This window comes from Nuphar pumila, chromosome 7 (assembly GCF_984573655.1).
Source record: "Nuphar pumila chromosome 7, dmNupPumi1.hap1.1, whole genome shotgun sequence".
In the NCBI taxonomy this organism is placed as follows: Eukaryota; Viridiplantae; Streptophyta; class Magnoliopsida; order Nymphaeales; family Nymphaeaceae; genus Nuphar; species Nuphar pumila.
In genome coordinates this window covers 100,398,128-100,410,743 of record NC_143255.1, presented here as the reverse complement: position 1 = coordinate 100,410,743, position 12,616 = coordinate 100,398,128, and the positions used below count along the sequence as shown (strand labels likewise).

The 12,616-nt window shown below is 35.6% G+C and overlaps 1 protein-coding gene across 3 annotated transcripts in view; it reads right to left on the bottom strand.

Annotated features, from left to right (window-relative positions):
• Positions 1-262: 262 nt before the first annotated feature.
• LOC149832635 (serine acetyltransferase 2-like) overlaps positions 263-12,616 on the bottom strand; it is a 60,280-nt gene continuing 47,926 nt past the window's right edge. For 2 of the 3 annotated variants that reach the window (XM_090014619.1, XM_090014621.1), the window contains exons 7-9: positions 2,087-2,253; positions 579-652; positions 263-458 (exon numbers count right to left, since the gene is read on the bottom strand). In XM_090014619.1, coding sequence (XP_089870745.1) covers positions 397-458; positions 579-652; positions 2,087-2,253 — 303 coding nt within the window. In that variant the 3' untranslated portion in view covers positions 263-396. The remainder of the gene's footprint in view (positions 459-578; positions 653-2,086; positions 2,254-12,616) is intronic. The other variant, XM_090014622.1, reaches the window with a different exon arrangement.

Here is a 12,616-nt window from a genome sequence, read left to right as displayed (position 1 = left end):
CTCTACCTAGTGGACCGCTTGTTATAAATTAACCTTTTCATAATAAGAAAAGGCTTCACCATTATAACTCCACACATACTGACGTCAAAGAATGGGTTTCACATTGTACAAAGTTGAGTTTGCTAACTGCTCTTTGGTAAGGCAATATGGCAGCTGGGCTCTTGTTGATCTTTGCCAGCTAGTTACCAATACATATGTGAGAAGGTAAAGATAAGCGTATTTTTTGTGAATCACACATCAGAACGAGTGGTGCGAGCACGTGTGCACAAAGTATGCACTCTTGCACATTTGTTAATCTACTTTGATGTTTTACTGCAGTGAAGATCTTCCTTTAGGAAATGGCGCAAAAATAGTATGTATGACAAGCAAATATAAACAACAAATCGACTGCCCAGATTAATTGCTAGGTCTTCCCTCGGGAGCATCAACAGCTTGTTGAAAAAACTCTTTTGAAGCATCTGCACATTTGACAAACACCAGCTTAAGTTATTAAATTATGCTAGAATATTTGTTAAAAATAGTTTTAGAGCGAAGCGCATTAAGTAATCATTAGAAACTTGTCAATGCTTAAACAATACCATGCTCCATTGTAAGTGATGGATCTCTTCCTTGTAGATATCCAATCACCTTCGCAGGGATGCCTGCAACTATGCTAAACCAACAGAAGTAAAGAACGTCAGACTAATTGATACCATCTTCTAAATGTGAATCAAATGTGCAGTCGATGTCACATGTTTCCAAGAATGAAAATTCTTCTAAATGCAATTCTATAATCCTGACAAAGTGCATTTTGCATGAAAGATGACCATGAATTATAGAAGCTTACAATATCTTCTGCACAGCAATACCTTCACTCGAAAGAAAAATGGTCATCCAAAATATGTCTTACTATTCTACAGAATTTTTTTGGGCTACATCTGGAAGCATACTTCACTTTCCAGGGTGGAAGTGCCACAAGCCTATAGGAACCTGGAAGTGTACTTCCTCTTTCCAGTGTGGAAGTGCCACAAGCCTATTGGAACCCAAACCTGTATGTTTTGCATCAGCAGAAGTGGGTAAGATCTATTTCTCTTGTTTCTTTTGAGATCAGAGAGATGTTTGTCATTTTCTATGAATGTGAAAGTGAGAGCATCTCATTGAGGCATTTCAAAATAGACATTATCATCACTACCTTTTACATGTAGGAAAGAAAGATTCGGGTTATCAACATGGATTCAAGAATATTTAAATTTCATTACAATAATTTCTAGCATTTATGCAGGAAAATGCAGATTGATACTGATGAAAATCAAGATTAATTTTTATTCTTAGTGCTGGTCATCATCATCAAGCCTTATCCAACCACATGAATTGGTTTTACAAGTTATCCTATTGTCAAGAAAATTTGATCAACAAAAAGCAATCCGAATTCAAGTAAACTTCAAAGGACAACTTTAAACCTTTCCATGTTTAACTCTACAAATGTGAGATTTTAAGAACTGAAGAAAAAAAAGGAACAAAATTTACAAACTTAAATGACATTAGGAGAGCTCTAACATAAAATTAAGTTGCATACAACTCAATCCAATGCACAATGATGCACGAGTCTTGGGCCAAACAAGAAACACAAGCATTCACAGATCTCTTTAGTGCAAAGATGGCAATCAAAAGTTAGACAGCCTTCACAAATGCAAGATAACTACATCTGAAACAAGGGAAAGACTTTATAATCTAAATTCTGGCGCAACTTTGTTGTTTGCAGGAATTGAATATCTTTCCCTTTTCATTCAACACATTGGCCACAAAACACGGGTAAGAATGAATAAGATATACTGTATTAATTGAGCAAAGCCTACATGGTAATTACATGTCTACTCTTAACATTTCTTTTATTTTTTATTAGAAGCCATGTGAAACTTTTCTAGGTTGGTTTTGTTTATTTGACACCATACCCTCAGTTCCAAGAACAATGTATATCTTTCCTAACTTACCCAAGCCAAAAAAAGAACAACAATGTGATAAATATTCAATGAAGTGATCCAAAGTATTAAGATAAAAGTCTACAAGAGACACTGTTTTACTATACTAGAAATACTGCCCATCTAACCTGTGTGCAGGAACATCCTTTAGCACCAGTGATCCAGCAGTCACCACAGCACATTTACCTACTCTGATATTACCAAGAATTGTAGCACTAGCTCCAATAAGAGAACCATGACCTATTTTAGGATGACGATCACCAATTTCTCTCCCAGTTCCTCCTAAAGTTACACCCTGCAAGAATAAGAGATGATAGCATAAATAGAAATCCACACAAAGAACAACATGCATTAGAGAAAACTGCTTAAATTACCATCAAAGAGAATATTCATTTTTGTTAAATGTTCAAGCCACCAGAATAAGGAACTCAAACCTATAATAGGGGTGAGGTCCAGCTAGCTTTGGTGTGTAATGAAATAGGCAAAGTAACACGAGAGTGCCTCTTATGGGCTTACAAGAACACAATAGCAAATAGCACAAAGACCTCTTATGAGTCAATACAAGATTACAATCACATAAGCCACTTAGGGGCCAAACAACAAACATAAAAATATAGGATTTTATTGAGAAATGCTCGAGAAAGCATTACATACAAGAGTGGATTTATCCCTTATTTATACACAAAAAGAAGCAACTAGAGCCATTGGGAGTACTCCCAATGGCTAGAAATATAGCCGATGGGAGAACTCCCAACAGCTCTATTTCAAGGGCATTATAAGGTCTATAATGCCATTGATAAAACGAATAAAATACAAAAATAAAAAAACCCTAAAGTGCCCCTAATGAGCATAACTAATTACATAAGGCAAATTGACTAAAATACCCTTAATGGGTTTTACTTATTACATTAAGATATATATATATATACACACACACACACATCATGGTCACCTGTATCGTTAAAGGTAATTTCTCGGCGAGGGTATTTCTCGAAGAGATTTTCAAAAGTTGATAAATCTCGAGAGTCTAAAAATTTTAAAAAAATATAAATAACAACAAAAAACCTAAGAAAATAATAAGTTTTGTATTATTTTTCTTTCAAGAATATAAAGAAACATGTTTTAAAGGTGCTAAAATATAAAAGAAACAAAAAAATAGGAAATGCAAACTTAAATTTAAAAAAAAATAAAAAAATATTGCAATATTTGTTAAATTATATGTATGTAATTTTTGTTTTTGAGTAAAGGGTATTTTGGTTTTTTCTTCCTGTAATAAAATATCTACTAGGGATAATAGTTTTTAGTATTTTTTTTCTTTTGTCTTTTATCTAAAGACTAGGGGCTCTTTGGGCATTGACCCAAAGAGCCGTCGGGGGTACCCAACGGTTATAAATATGACCGTTGGGAGCTCCCAACGACTCTTTGGAGCTCCCAATAGCCCCTCTTATATAGGTCTTTTTGTGTATAAATAGGGGTTAAAAATCCCTTGTTCTTTAATGCTTTTTGTTAAGCATTTTGGTGAATAATATCCTATATTTTTTCACTCTTGTTATTGCCTTATTAGCTTTTGTTTAGTTCCATAGTGAACTTATGTATGTGCACGTGTAAGTGTAATATTGTAAGCCCTTAGTGGCTAGCATTTGTGCTTCCACATATTTTATTACTGTAATGAAATGGTAGGCTCCACGAATGCACTTGAATCTACTCAAAAGGAAGTATCTAAAAGATACTTTAGATAAAGACCCATAAAAGGGTATAAATGGAAAAGCATAAAAATAAATAACACTTTATTTATGAGAGCAAAATGCTTAAAAAGCATTTAGAGGAATGATTTACACAAGGGGATGCACCCCTATTTATACAAGAGTATTAAGGAGAACTCATAAGGAGCTCTTCCTTTCTAGCTGTTGGAACTTCCAACAACTAGAATTCTAGCCATTGGACTAGTTCCAACAACTAGAAAGTTGGTCAAGTTCCAACTGGAACTTGACCAAACTAGATGTATCTAGTTCTAATAGAACTAGATACCAAAAACAAAAAGAAAAATTACAAAAAAATTAAAAAGTATAAATACAAAAATATATAATAATAATATTATTATATATGTGTTGTTTACATTTTAACACTCCCTCTCAAACTTACGGTACAATGAGTGAAAGTTTGTCTAAGAGGAAGTGAAATTTGGGAGCTGCGAGAAGCTTGGTGAAGAAGTCTCCTAAGGTAGATCAATGGTTTTATGCAAGTACTCTCTAACATAGTGACAATCCATCTCAATGTGTTTGGTGCGCTCATGAAAAGTCCGGTTGCTTGCGATGTAGATTGCACTCTTGTTGTCACAACACATTCGTGAGGCCTGTGTTGCTTCAGCTCCCATATCAGTGAGCAGTGGCCTGAGCCAAACAACTTCTATTGTGGTGGTTGCCATGACTCTATATTCAGCTTTAGTGGAGGAAAGAGAAACCTTCTGCTGCTTCTTACACCTCCATGATATTAGTGATTCACCTAAAAATACATATAAACCAGTGGTTGAGTGCCTATTATTAGGATCACATTCCCAGTCAACATCATTATAAGCAATTAAATCTAATGACGACAATGCAGACAAGAAGAGTCCTCGTGAGAGAGAGCTCTTTAAATATCTAATAATACGAAAAATCGCTCCCATGTGAACAGAAGTAGGAGCATGTTGAAACTGGCTAGCTGTGTGTACAACATGTGTTATGTCTGGCCGAGTGATGGAAAGATAGGAAAGTGCTCCAACAAGTTGTCTGAACGGAGTGGGATCATCAATACGCTCTCCATCATCAATTTTCATTTTAACATTAACCACTTCTGGAGTGTCCACCTTCTTATCATCTGTAACGCCAGACCTGAAAACAATATAAAAAACAAATTTAGATTGAGATATCAAATACCCACGAGGGGAATAAGCAACTTCTATTCCTAAAAAGTATCTCAATAATCCTAAATTAGACATTTCAAAATGAGTTTTAAGAAGAGTTTTGATATTGGTAACTCCCTTTTTGTCGTCTTCAGTGATGATCATATCATCCACATAAAGAAGAAGGATGATGATACCTGCATCGGATTGCTTAATAAACAAGGCAGTGTCAGTCAAACAAGAATGAAATCCAATATTAGTCATAACATGACTAAATCTGTCAACCAGGCTTTTGGTGCTTGTTTGAGGCCATAAAGGGCCTTCTCAAGACAAAGTGTTTTACCCTTAGAAATACTAATACCAGGCGGAGCTTCCATGTAGATTTCTTCAACAAGACTCCCATTTAAGAAAGCATTTTTTACATCCATTTGAAATATAGGTCATTTTTTGATAGAAGCTAAAGCAATTAAAGTTCTAAGAGTGGTCATATGGGCCACAGGGGCAAAGGTTTCTTCGTAGTCAATGCCATACTCTTGAGCATAACCTTTGGCAACGAGTCGTGCCTTATATCTTTGTAGGATCCCATCACTTTTGGTTTTGACTTTATAGACCCATCTACAACCTATACTTTTTTTTCCAAGAGGAAGGTCTTAAATGGACCAAGAGTTGGCCTTCTCTAATGCATCCAATTCTATTTTCATAGCTTCAACCCATTTTTCATGGTTGTTGGCTTCAGAATAGGAGGAAGGTTCAATATATGATTGGATTAATGCAAGGGCTGCCCTATACGAGGGTGAAAAAGATTCGCAAGAGACAAATTTTTTGGGAGGTCGAGAAATTCTAGAAGTCCTACGAGGGAGAACTTCAGAAAACCTTTCTGATGCACATGGTGGGTGTTGCTCTCCAACTCTTCGTCTTGAATATTGCAGACCAACATCCCTATTGGTTTGGTCTTCGCTATCATTTTCAAAAATAATAAGACTTTGATCATTGTCAAAGTTATATTCAAAATCCTCTTCATTGAATTTTGAAGTTAAATCGATTAAAAAAGAATATTCAGTAATATCTTTGGATTTTTCACTTTCAAAAGAACTTTCTTTTTCTAGAAAAGACACATTTCTTGATACATATAATTTGTCATTTTGAAGATCATAGCACCTGTAGCCTTTTTTATTTTCAGCATATCCTAAAAAGGCACATGGGATTGCACGAGGGGAGAATTTATCATTTTTGTTTGTAAATACAAAACATTTGCAACTAAAAACTCTTAATCTAGAGTAGTCTGAAGCTAAATCATAAAGTTTTTCAATTGGAGATATATTTTTTAATGAAGAGGATGGCATTCTATTGATGAAATAGATGGCAGTTAGAGCGGCTTCAGCCCAAAAACCTTTTGAAACTTGACTTGCAATTAGTAAAGTCTGAGTAGTTTCCATAATGTGGCGATACTTGTGTTCTGCAAGACCATTTTGTTGAGGGGTGTGTGGCATGATCGTTGATGGGTAATGTCATATAGATTAAAATAGTTTTTAAATTCTCCAGACATAAATTCTCTCCTTGAATCGGTGCGAAAAATGGAAATATTACTTTGAAATTTGTTTGTGACCATTTTATGAAATATTTGAAAGTGAGCAAAAACTTCAGATTTATGTTTAAGAAAATAAATCCAAGTGTGTCTAGAAAAATCATCAACAAAGATGACATAATACACATAACCACCCTTAGAGATAACTGGTGCGGGTCCCCAAATGTCTGAATGTATTAACCCAAGAGGTTTTATAGAGACAAAGGTTCTACTAGAAAAATGTAATATTTTCATTTTACCAAGAATGCAGTATTTACAAGCAAAATTTTCATATTTACAAAATTTTCACAAACTTAGAAAGTATTAGATTTTTGACATATGAGGATGGCCAAGTCTTTTATGCCATAATTCTTTTTCTAATTTCTGAACATTTAAACAAAATACATTCTTTGGTAGTTTCAAAAAGTCCATGTAGTCCTCCTTCTCTATGGCCTTCCCCAATAAGCTTCTCTGACTGACGATCATGTATCCAGCAACCATCAGAAGAGAAGGATATATTACATCCATAATCAAAATTTTGTGAAACAGATAAAAGGTTCAAATTTAATTTTGGGATATATCTAACTTCTGGAATACAAAAAGTTTTGGATTTTTGAAAACTTTCAAAACATCCTACTCCTTTTATTTCAAGAGATGTTTCATCTGCTATAAAGACTTTTGATATACTTGAGTTATTTTTAAGACATTCGGATAAACATTTAGCATTTGGGGTCATATGAAATGAAGCACCAGAATCTAAGAGCCAAGGAAAGTTACCTGGATCGGATACAGATGCAACTGCCGTTCCAATTGAGGCTTCAGTCGAAGAGGATACCCCTTTGAGAAGAGGTTGAAGAATCTCCATCAGTTGAGCCATGGAAACAGGTGCATCTTGATCTTTTGGCTCGGTTTCAACAGATGCTATCCTCTTTTCGTCTCTCCTTTTTAGCTTCGAACATTGAGGCTTATAGTGCCCCGGTTCATGACAGTGGTGACAAATAACTTTTCTTTTGTCAAACTCACCACTCTGTCTCCCAAAATGAGGTGATCTATAAGTGCGAGTATGATTCTCTGGTCTAGACACAGCTAGAACTGAATCATCAACTTTTGAAGTACTCTTCTAAGACGATTTTCCTCCATAGTTAGTTCTTCAATAGTATCCACAATAGTAGGGATTTTACCACGATGAAGTAGAGACGATTTGGTGGATTCAAATTTCGGCCTTAATCCATTCACAAATTGGTAAAAGTGTTCCATATCGAGTTGTTTTTGACGAAGCTCGATATCTTTGGCACAATGTCATTTTGGCTCTAGAATAGCCAACTCTTCCCAAAGTTCGGACAACTCATTATAATATTCATGAATAGTTTTGTCATTTTTAGTTAATGTCCGAACTTTTTCTTGAAGATTGCACACATGGGCAATATCTTTAAGGGAATACATATTTTTGAGGTATTCTCATGCCTTGTTGGCATGTTCAAATTTAGCGAGGCTAGAACATTTTTTAATGTCTATGCTATTAATAAGCCGTGACATTATCTTTGCATGCCCCATCCTCCACTGTTTTCATTTCTTTTCATAAGAGGCTAGAGCCTTAATCTTCTCCTCTTCCGTTAGAGGGACTTCCTTATCACCCTCTTTTTTGGTGAGAGATAGTTTAGGTTCCGAATAGGAACCATCCACTATTCCCCATAAGCCTTTTCCTCATATGTGGTGCTTCATAATTTAAGCCCACATCACATAATTAGTATCATTCAACTTCATGGGTACGATGGTAACCTTATCATGGTCATTCATCATTTACAAGGGTGTGAAGAAGACGGTACGGAGAAGAAAAAAAAAGGAAAATGGAGAAAAAGGGAGAAAGGGATACAATACAATGTTGTTGCTCAAGTCCTTTTCTCCAAATGGATCCTCTTGTAGTCGATAGAAGAGTGATAAAACACTCTTTTGGCAAGTGATGAAACACTCATTTGCAAGTGACGAAACACTTTTTGTAAGAACAAGGTAATAACACACCTTTACACAAAGGGCACAGAAATCGAGGCAAAAGTTTTTCAAGATCTAAGAGTTTCGTAGCTCTGATACCATGTAATGAAATGGTAGGCGCCACGAATGCACTTGAATCTACTCAAAAGGAAGTATCTAAAAGATATTTTAGACAAGACCCATAAAAGGGTATAAATGGAAAAGCATAAAAATAAATAACACTTTATTTATGAGAGCAAAATGCTTAAAAAGCATTTAGAGGAATGATTTACACAAGGGGATGCACCCCTATTTATACAAGAGTATTAAGAAGAGCTCATAAGGAGCTCTCCCTTTCTAGCTGTTGGAACTTCCAACAACTAGAATTCTAGTCGTTGGATAGGTTCCAACAGCTAGAAAGTTGGTCAAGTTCCAACTAGAACTTGACCAAACTAGATGTATCTAGTTCTAATAGAACTAGACACCAAAAACAAAAAGAAAAATTACAAAAGAATTAAAAAGTATAAATACAAAAATATATAATAATAATAATATTATTATATATGTGTTGTTTACATTTTAACAATTATATGGTATCAGAGTCATTGTGTTATTGGACTTGTGGAGGGTTGCTATCAAGTGTTTGTATTTGTGACAAAGTTTGTTAAAACTTTGTGCTCTCATTTCCTCTTTCGCTTCTTCTCATCAATGGAGACCAAAATTGATCTCTCGTTCAAACTCAAAGGAAAAAACTACATGATGTGGGCCTCTGCCATGGAGAATAATCTCAAGGAAAAAAAGCATTGGAGTTATGTGATGGGCACAATCCCCGAACCTTAACTCAAGCTCACCAAACTACGAGGTCAAGAGAAGGCTCTAGAGGGAAATGCTCATGTCAAAGCCATTGAGGATAATCATGAGCAAATGAAAGATTGGAAGAGCAACCATGCAAAAACTCTTGCATGGTTCATAAATAATGTCGAACTTAAGATATGTGTTAATATTGTTAAATTTCGAAAAGCGAACGAAGCTTGGTTTTTCATTAAGGGTATGTATACCCAAAAGGATCTTGCAAGAGCATATTTTTTGCAAGAAAATGTTAGGACTACCAAGCAAGGAGATTTAAGTATTCAAGATTTTTATAGTGCGTTGAATCCTTTATGGGATGAACTTACACTTTTGGAGCCTAAGTGGGTTGTCATTGAAGATGTGGAACTTACGCAAAAACAAATGGAACAAGAGAGATTCTTTCAATTTTTGTATGAGTTTCGTTTCAAATTTGAGCAAGTTAGATCTTCTCTTATACATAGATCTAATCCTCTCTCTCTTGATGATGCTATTGCTGAAATTGTCCAAGAAAAAACTCACCTTGGAATGAGTAAAAGTTGCGATGAAGTGTTAGTGGTATCTAAACTCGGTAACAATATTAAGGCTTATAAGCCTCCACACTTTGGGAGGCAAAACAACTATAGTAATAATAATAACTATAGTGGTGGAATAAGGATGAAGAAAGTAAAAGTGAGGGTAATCTTAAAAATACTCTTGCGCTTCAACAAATTCTTAAAGCCACATTATCTACATCGGGTGCCACCATTGCTTCTTCCTCTTTACCCGGTACGTATTATTGGATTCTAGATTCGAGAGCATTTTTTCATATGACCCTTCATGAGAATGTTTTATCCGATGTATGCACCAATTCAAACTTATCTTATGTTTCTACCACCTATGGAACCTCTTTGGAAATAAAAAATATAGGAACTTTTTAAAACTTTCAAAATTTTCTTGTTCCAAAAATTAGGGTTGTCCCCAAATTGAATTTAAACCTTTTTTTGGCCTCTCAAATTGCCAACTATGGGTCTAAAATATCTTTTTCATCTAAGGGTTGTGTCGTGCGAGATCTCTGATGCAGGAAGCGGATTGGGCAAGGCCATAAGAAGGGAGATCTTTATTTTATGGACTCTTTGTTTATTCCTCTAAAATCTTTTGATAACTATGTCCAAAATAAGATAATTAAAACTTAGCATAAAAGACTTGACATCCAAGCTACTCTAAAATGTATCTTTTCAATTTTAGAGAAAAAAATTGTAATGAAAAAGATATGAATTGCAAAGATTATATACTTGAAAAAATGAAATCCATTCTGTTTCCAAATAGAACCTTTGTTTTCACAAAACCCTCTGAATTGGTGCACTTGGATGTATGGGGTCCTTCTCCGGTCATATTTAAAGGCGCTTACTCATATTATGTTACTTTTATTGATGACTTTACTACATATGGGTGGATTTAATTTCATAATCAGAAATTTTCTTTTTCTTTAAAAACATTTACATCAAAGTTAAAAATCAATTCCAAAGCAATATAGCTACTCTTAGATCTGATTCAAGTGGTGAATATCTATCCAATGAATTTCAAAATTATTTAAAACAAAATGGGATTTGCCATCAAAGATCTTGTCCTAAGACACCTCAACAAAACGGACTATCGGAAAGGAAACATAGGCACATAATAGAAACCGTTAGAACTCTTCTTATTTCAAAAAATATTCCCAAAAATTTTTGTGTTGAAGTTGTTTTAACCTCTACTTATTTGATAAATAGAATGCCTTCTTCCATTTTAAAAATTGTTTTCCTTGTGAGAAATTGATCAAAATAACACTCAATTTTAATCGTTTACATATTTTTGGTTGCAAATGTTTTGTGCTTTTACACAAAAGAGACAAGTTATCTCATAAAGTTATTGAATGTGTTTCCATCGGGTATGGTGAAAATAAAAAAGGATATAGATGCTTTGATTCCAAAAATAATAAACTTTACATTTCTAAATATGTGACATTCTTGGAAGATGAAAATGGTTTTGAAGATAAATAATAAGAGGAAATAGACTATGTTTTTATATGATTTATCTCCAAAAGAAGATATACATACTAATGATGATTCTTGGAGTCATCATGAAAATATAGATGATAATGTTTTTGAAGATCCCAATATTGGGACATCACCAAGTAGTGATGACATCATTAGTAGTTCTAATAAAAATATTCATGTTTATACCTGACGTGAGCAAAAAAATCCTACTAGTGCCTTAGAAAATCTGGTTATAGTGAACCTATAGAAGAAACTTCAACTAGAAGGTCTAGTAGAGTGTCTATTCCACCAAATAGGTTTGTCTCTTATGAGTCACTATCTCCTAATTATAGGGCTTGCCTAATAGCATTAGGCTCATACCATGAGCCCTCACATTATAATAAAGTTAAAAATGTTTTTCATTGGATAGAAGCTGTAAAACCCGGGATTTCTTATTTGAAATATCTCAAAAAAAAAAAAATCAATTTGGGCATAGACCCACATTACGGATCCAGGACCCATAAAGGGGAGGGGGTAATTAGGATTGATTATTTGAAATCTTGATTTAAAGGGTAATAATAAATAAATGAAAAATTTTTCTAATTTAAAATTTTTATTTTAATTCGAGGATCCACAGTGGATCCATTTGGATCCACTTGTGGACCCATTTCGTTTTGGGGCTGGGTTGCGGGTCCCGGGTTCGGACCCGAGCCCCACCCCAAACTAATAGCCTTTTTAAAACAGAAAGGGGCAACCCGATAAGGGTTGCCCGATACGCCCTAGCAGGAAAGGAAAGGGGGGAAGGGGGGATTACGCAAGGCGTAACCGACCTCCCCCTTCCATCTCGGCGAGGAAGGAGGGGGCCTGGGGTCGATAAAAGGGGGGTGAAGAGAGGGTTATGCCCTCTTCACTCGGGCTCTCTCTTCCCCATCGTTCCCTATCTCTCTCTCTCTCTCTCGCTCGGTGTGCGCACGCCGGAGGGCAAAACCACCATCGTCAGGCAGCGTGGGCTACCGGCTGCCATTGAGGGTCGCGGCAAGCAGCATCCACCCTCCCTTCTTCACGACAGCAGCCTCCAGCCACCGGAAAACCACCGTGAAAAAGGTACAGGTACCTCTTTTTTATTTCAAATGGGGCATCGGTGGAGGTTTGATTCCATGTAGCAGTCGATGGAAAATCTTGGAGAACAGTTCCACTGTTGCTCCCTTGCACCTTCTGTGCTTTGTTGTATATAAGAACAAAAAAAAGAAAAAGAAAATTTAGTTGTGCAAATAGAGTATGCTGTTGATTGCTGGCAGCATACACAGGCCCACACTGGGCCTGTGTATATGCTGCTAAGCCCCAGCCAACAAGATCGGCTGGGCTGGGGCAGGTGTGTGTATGCTTTTGGACCCAGCCGACA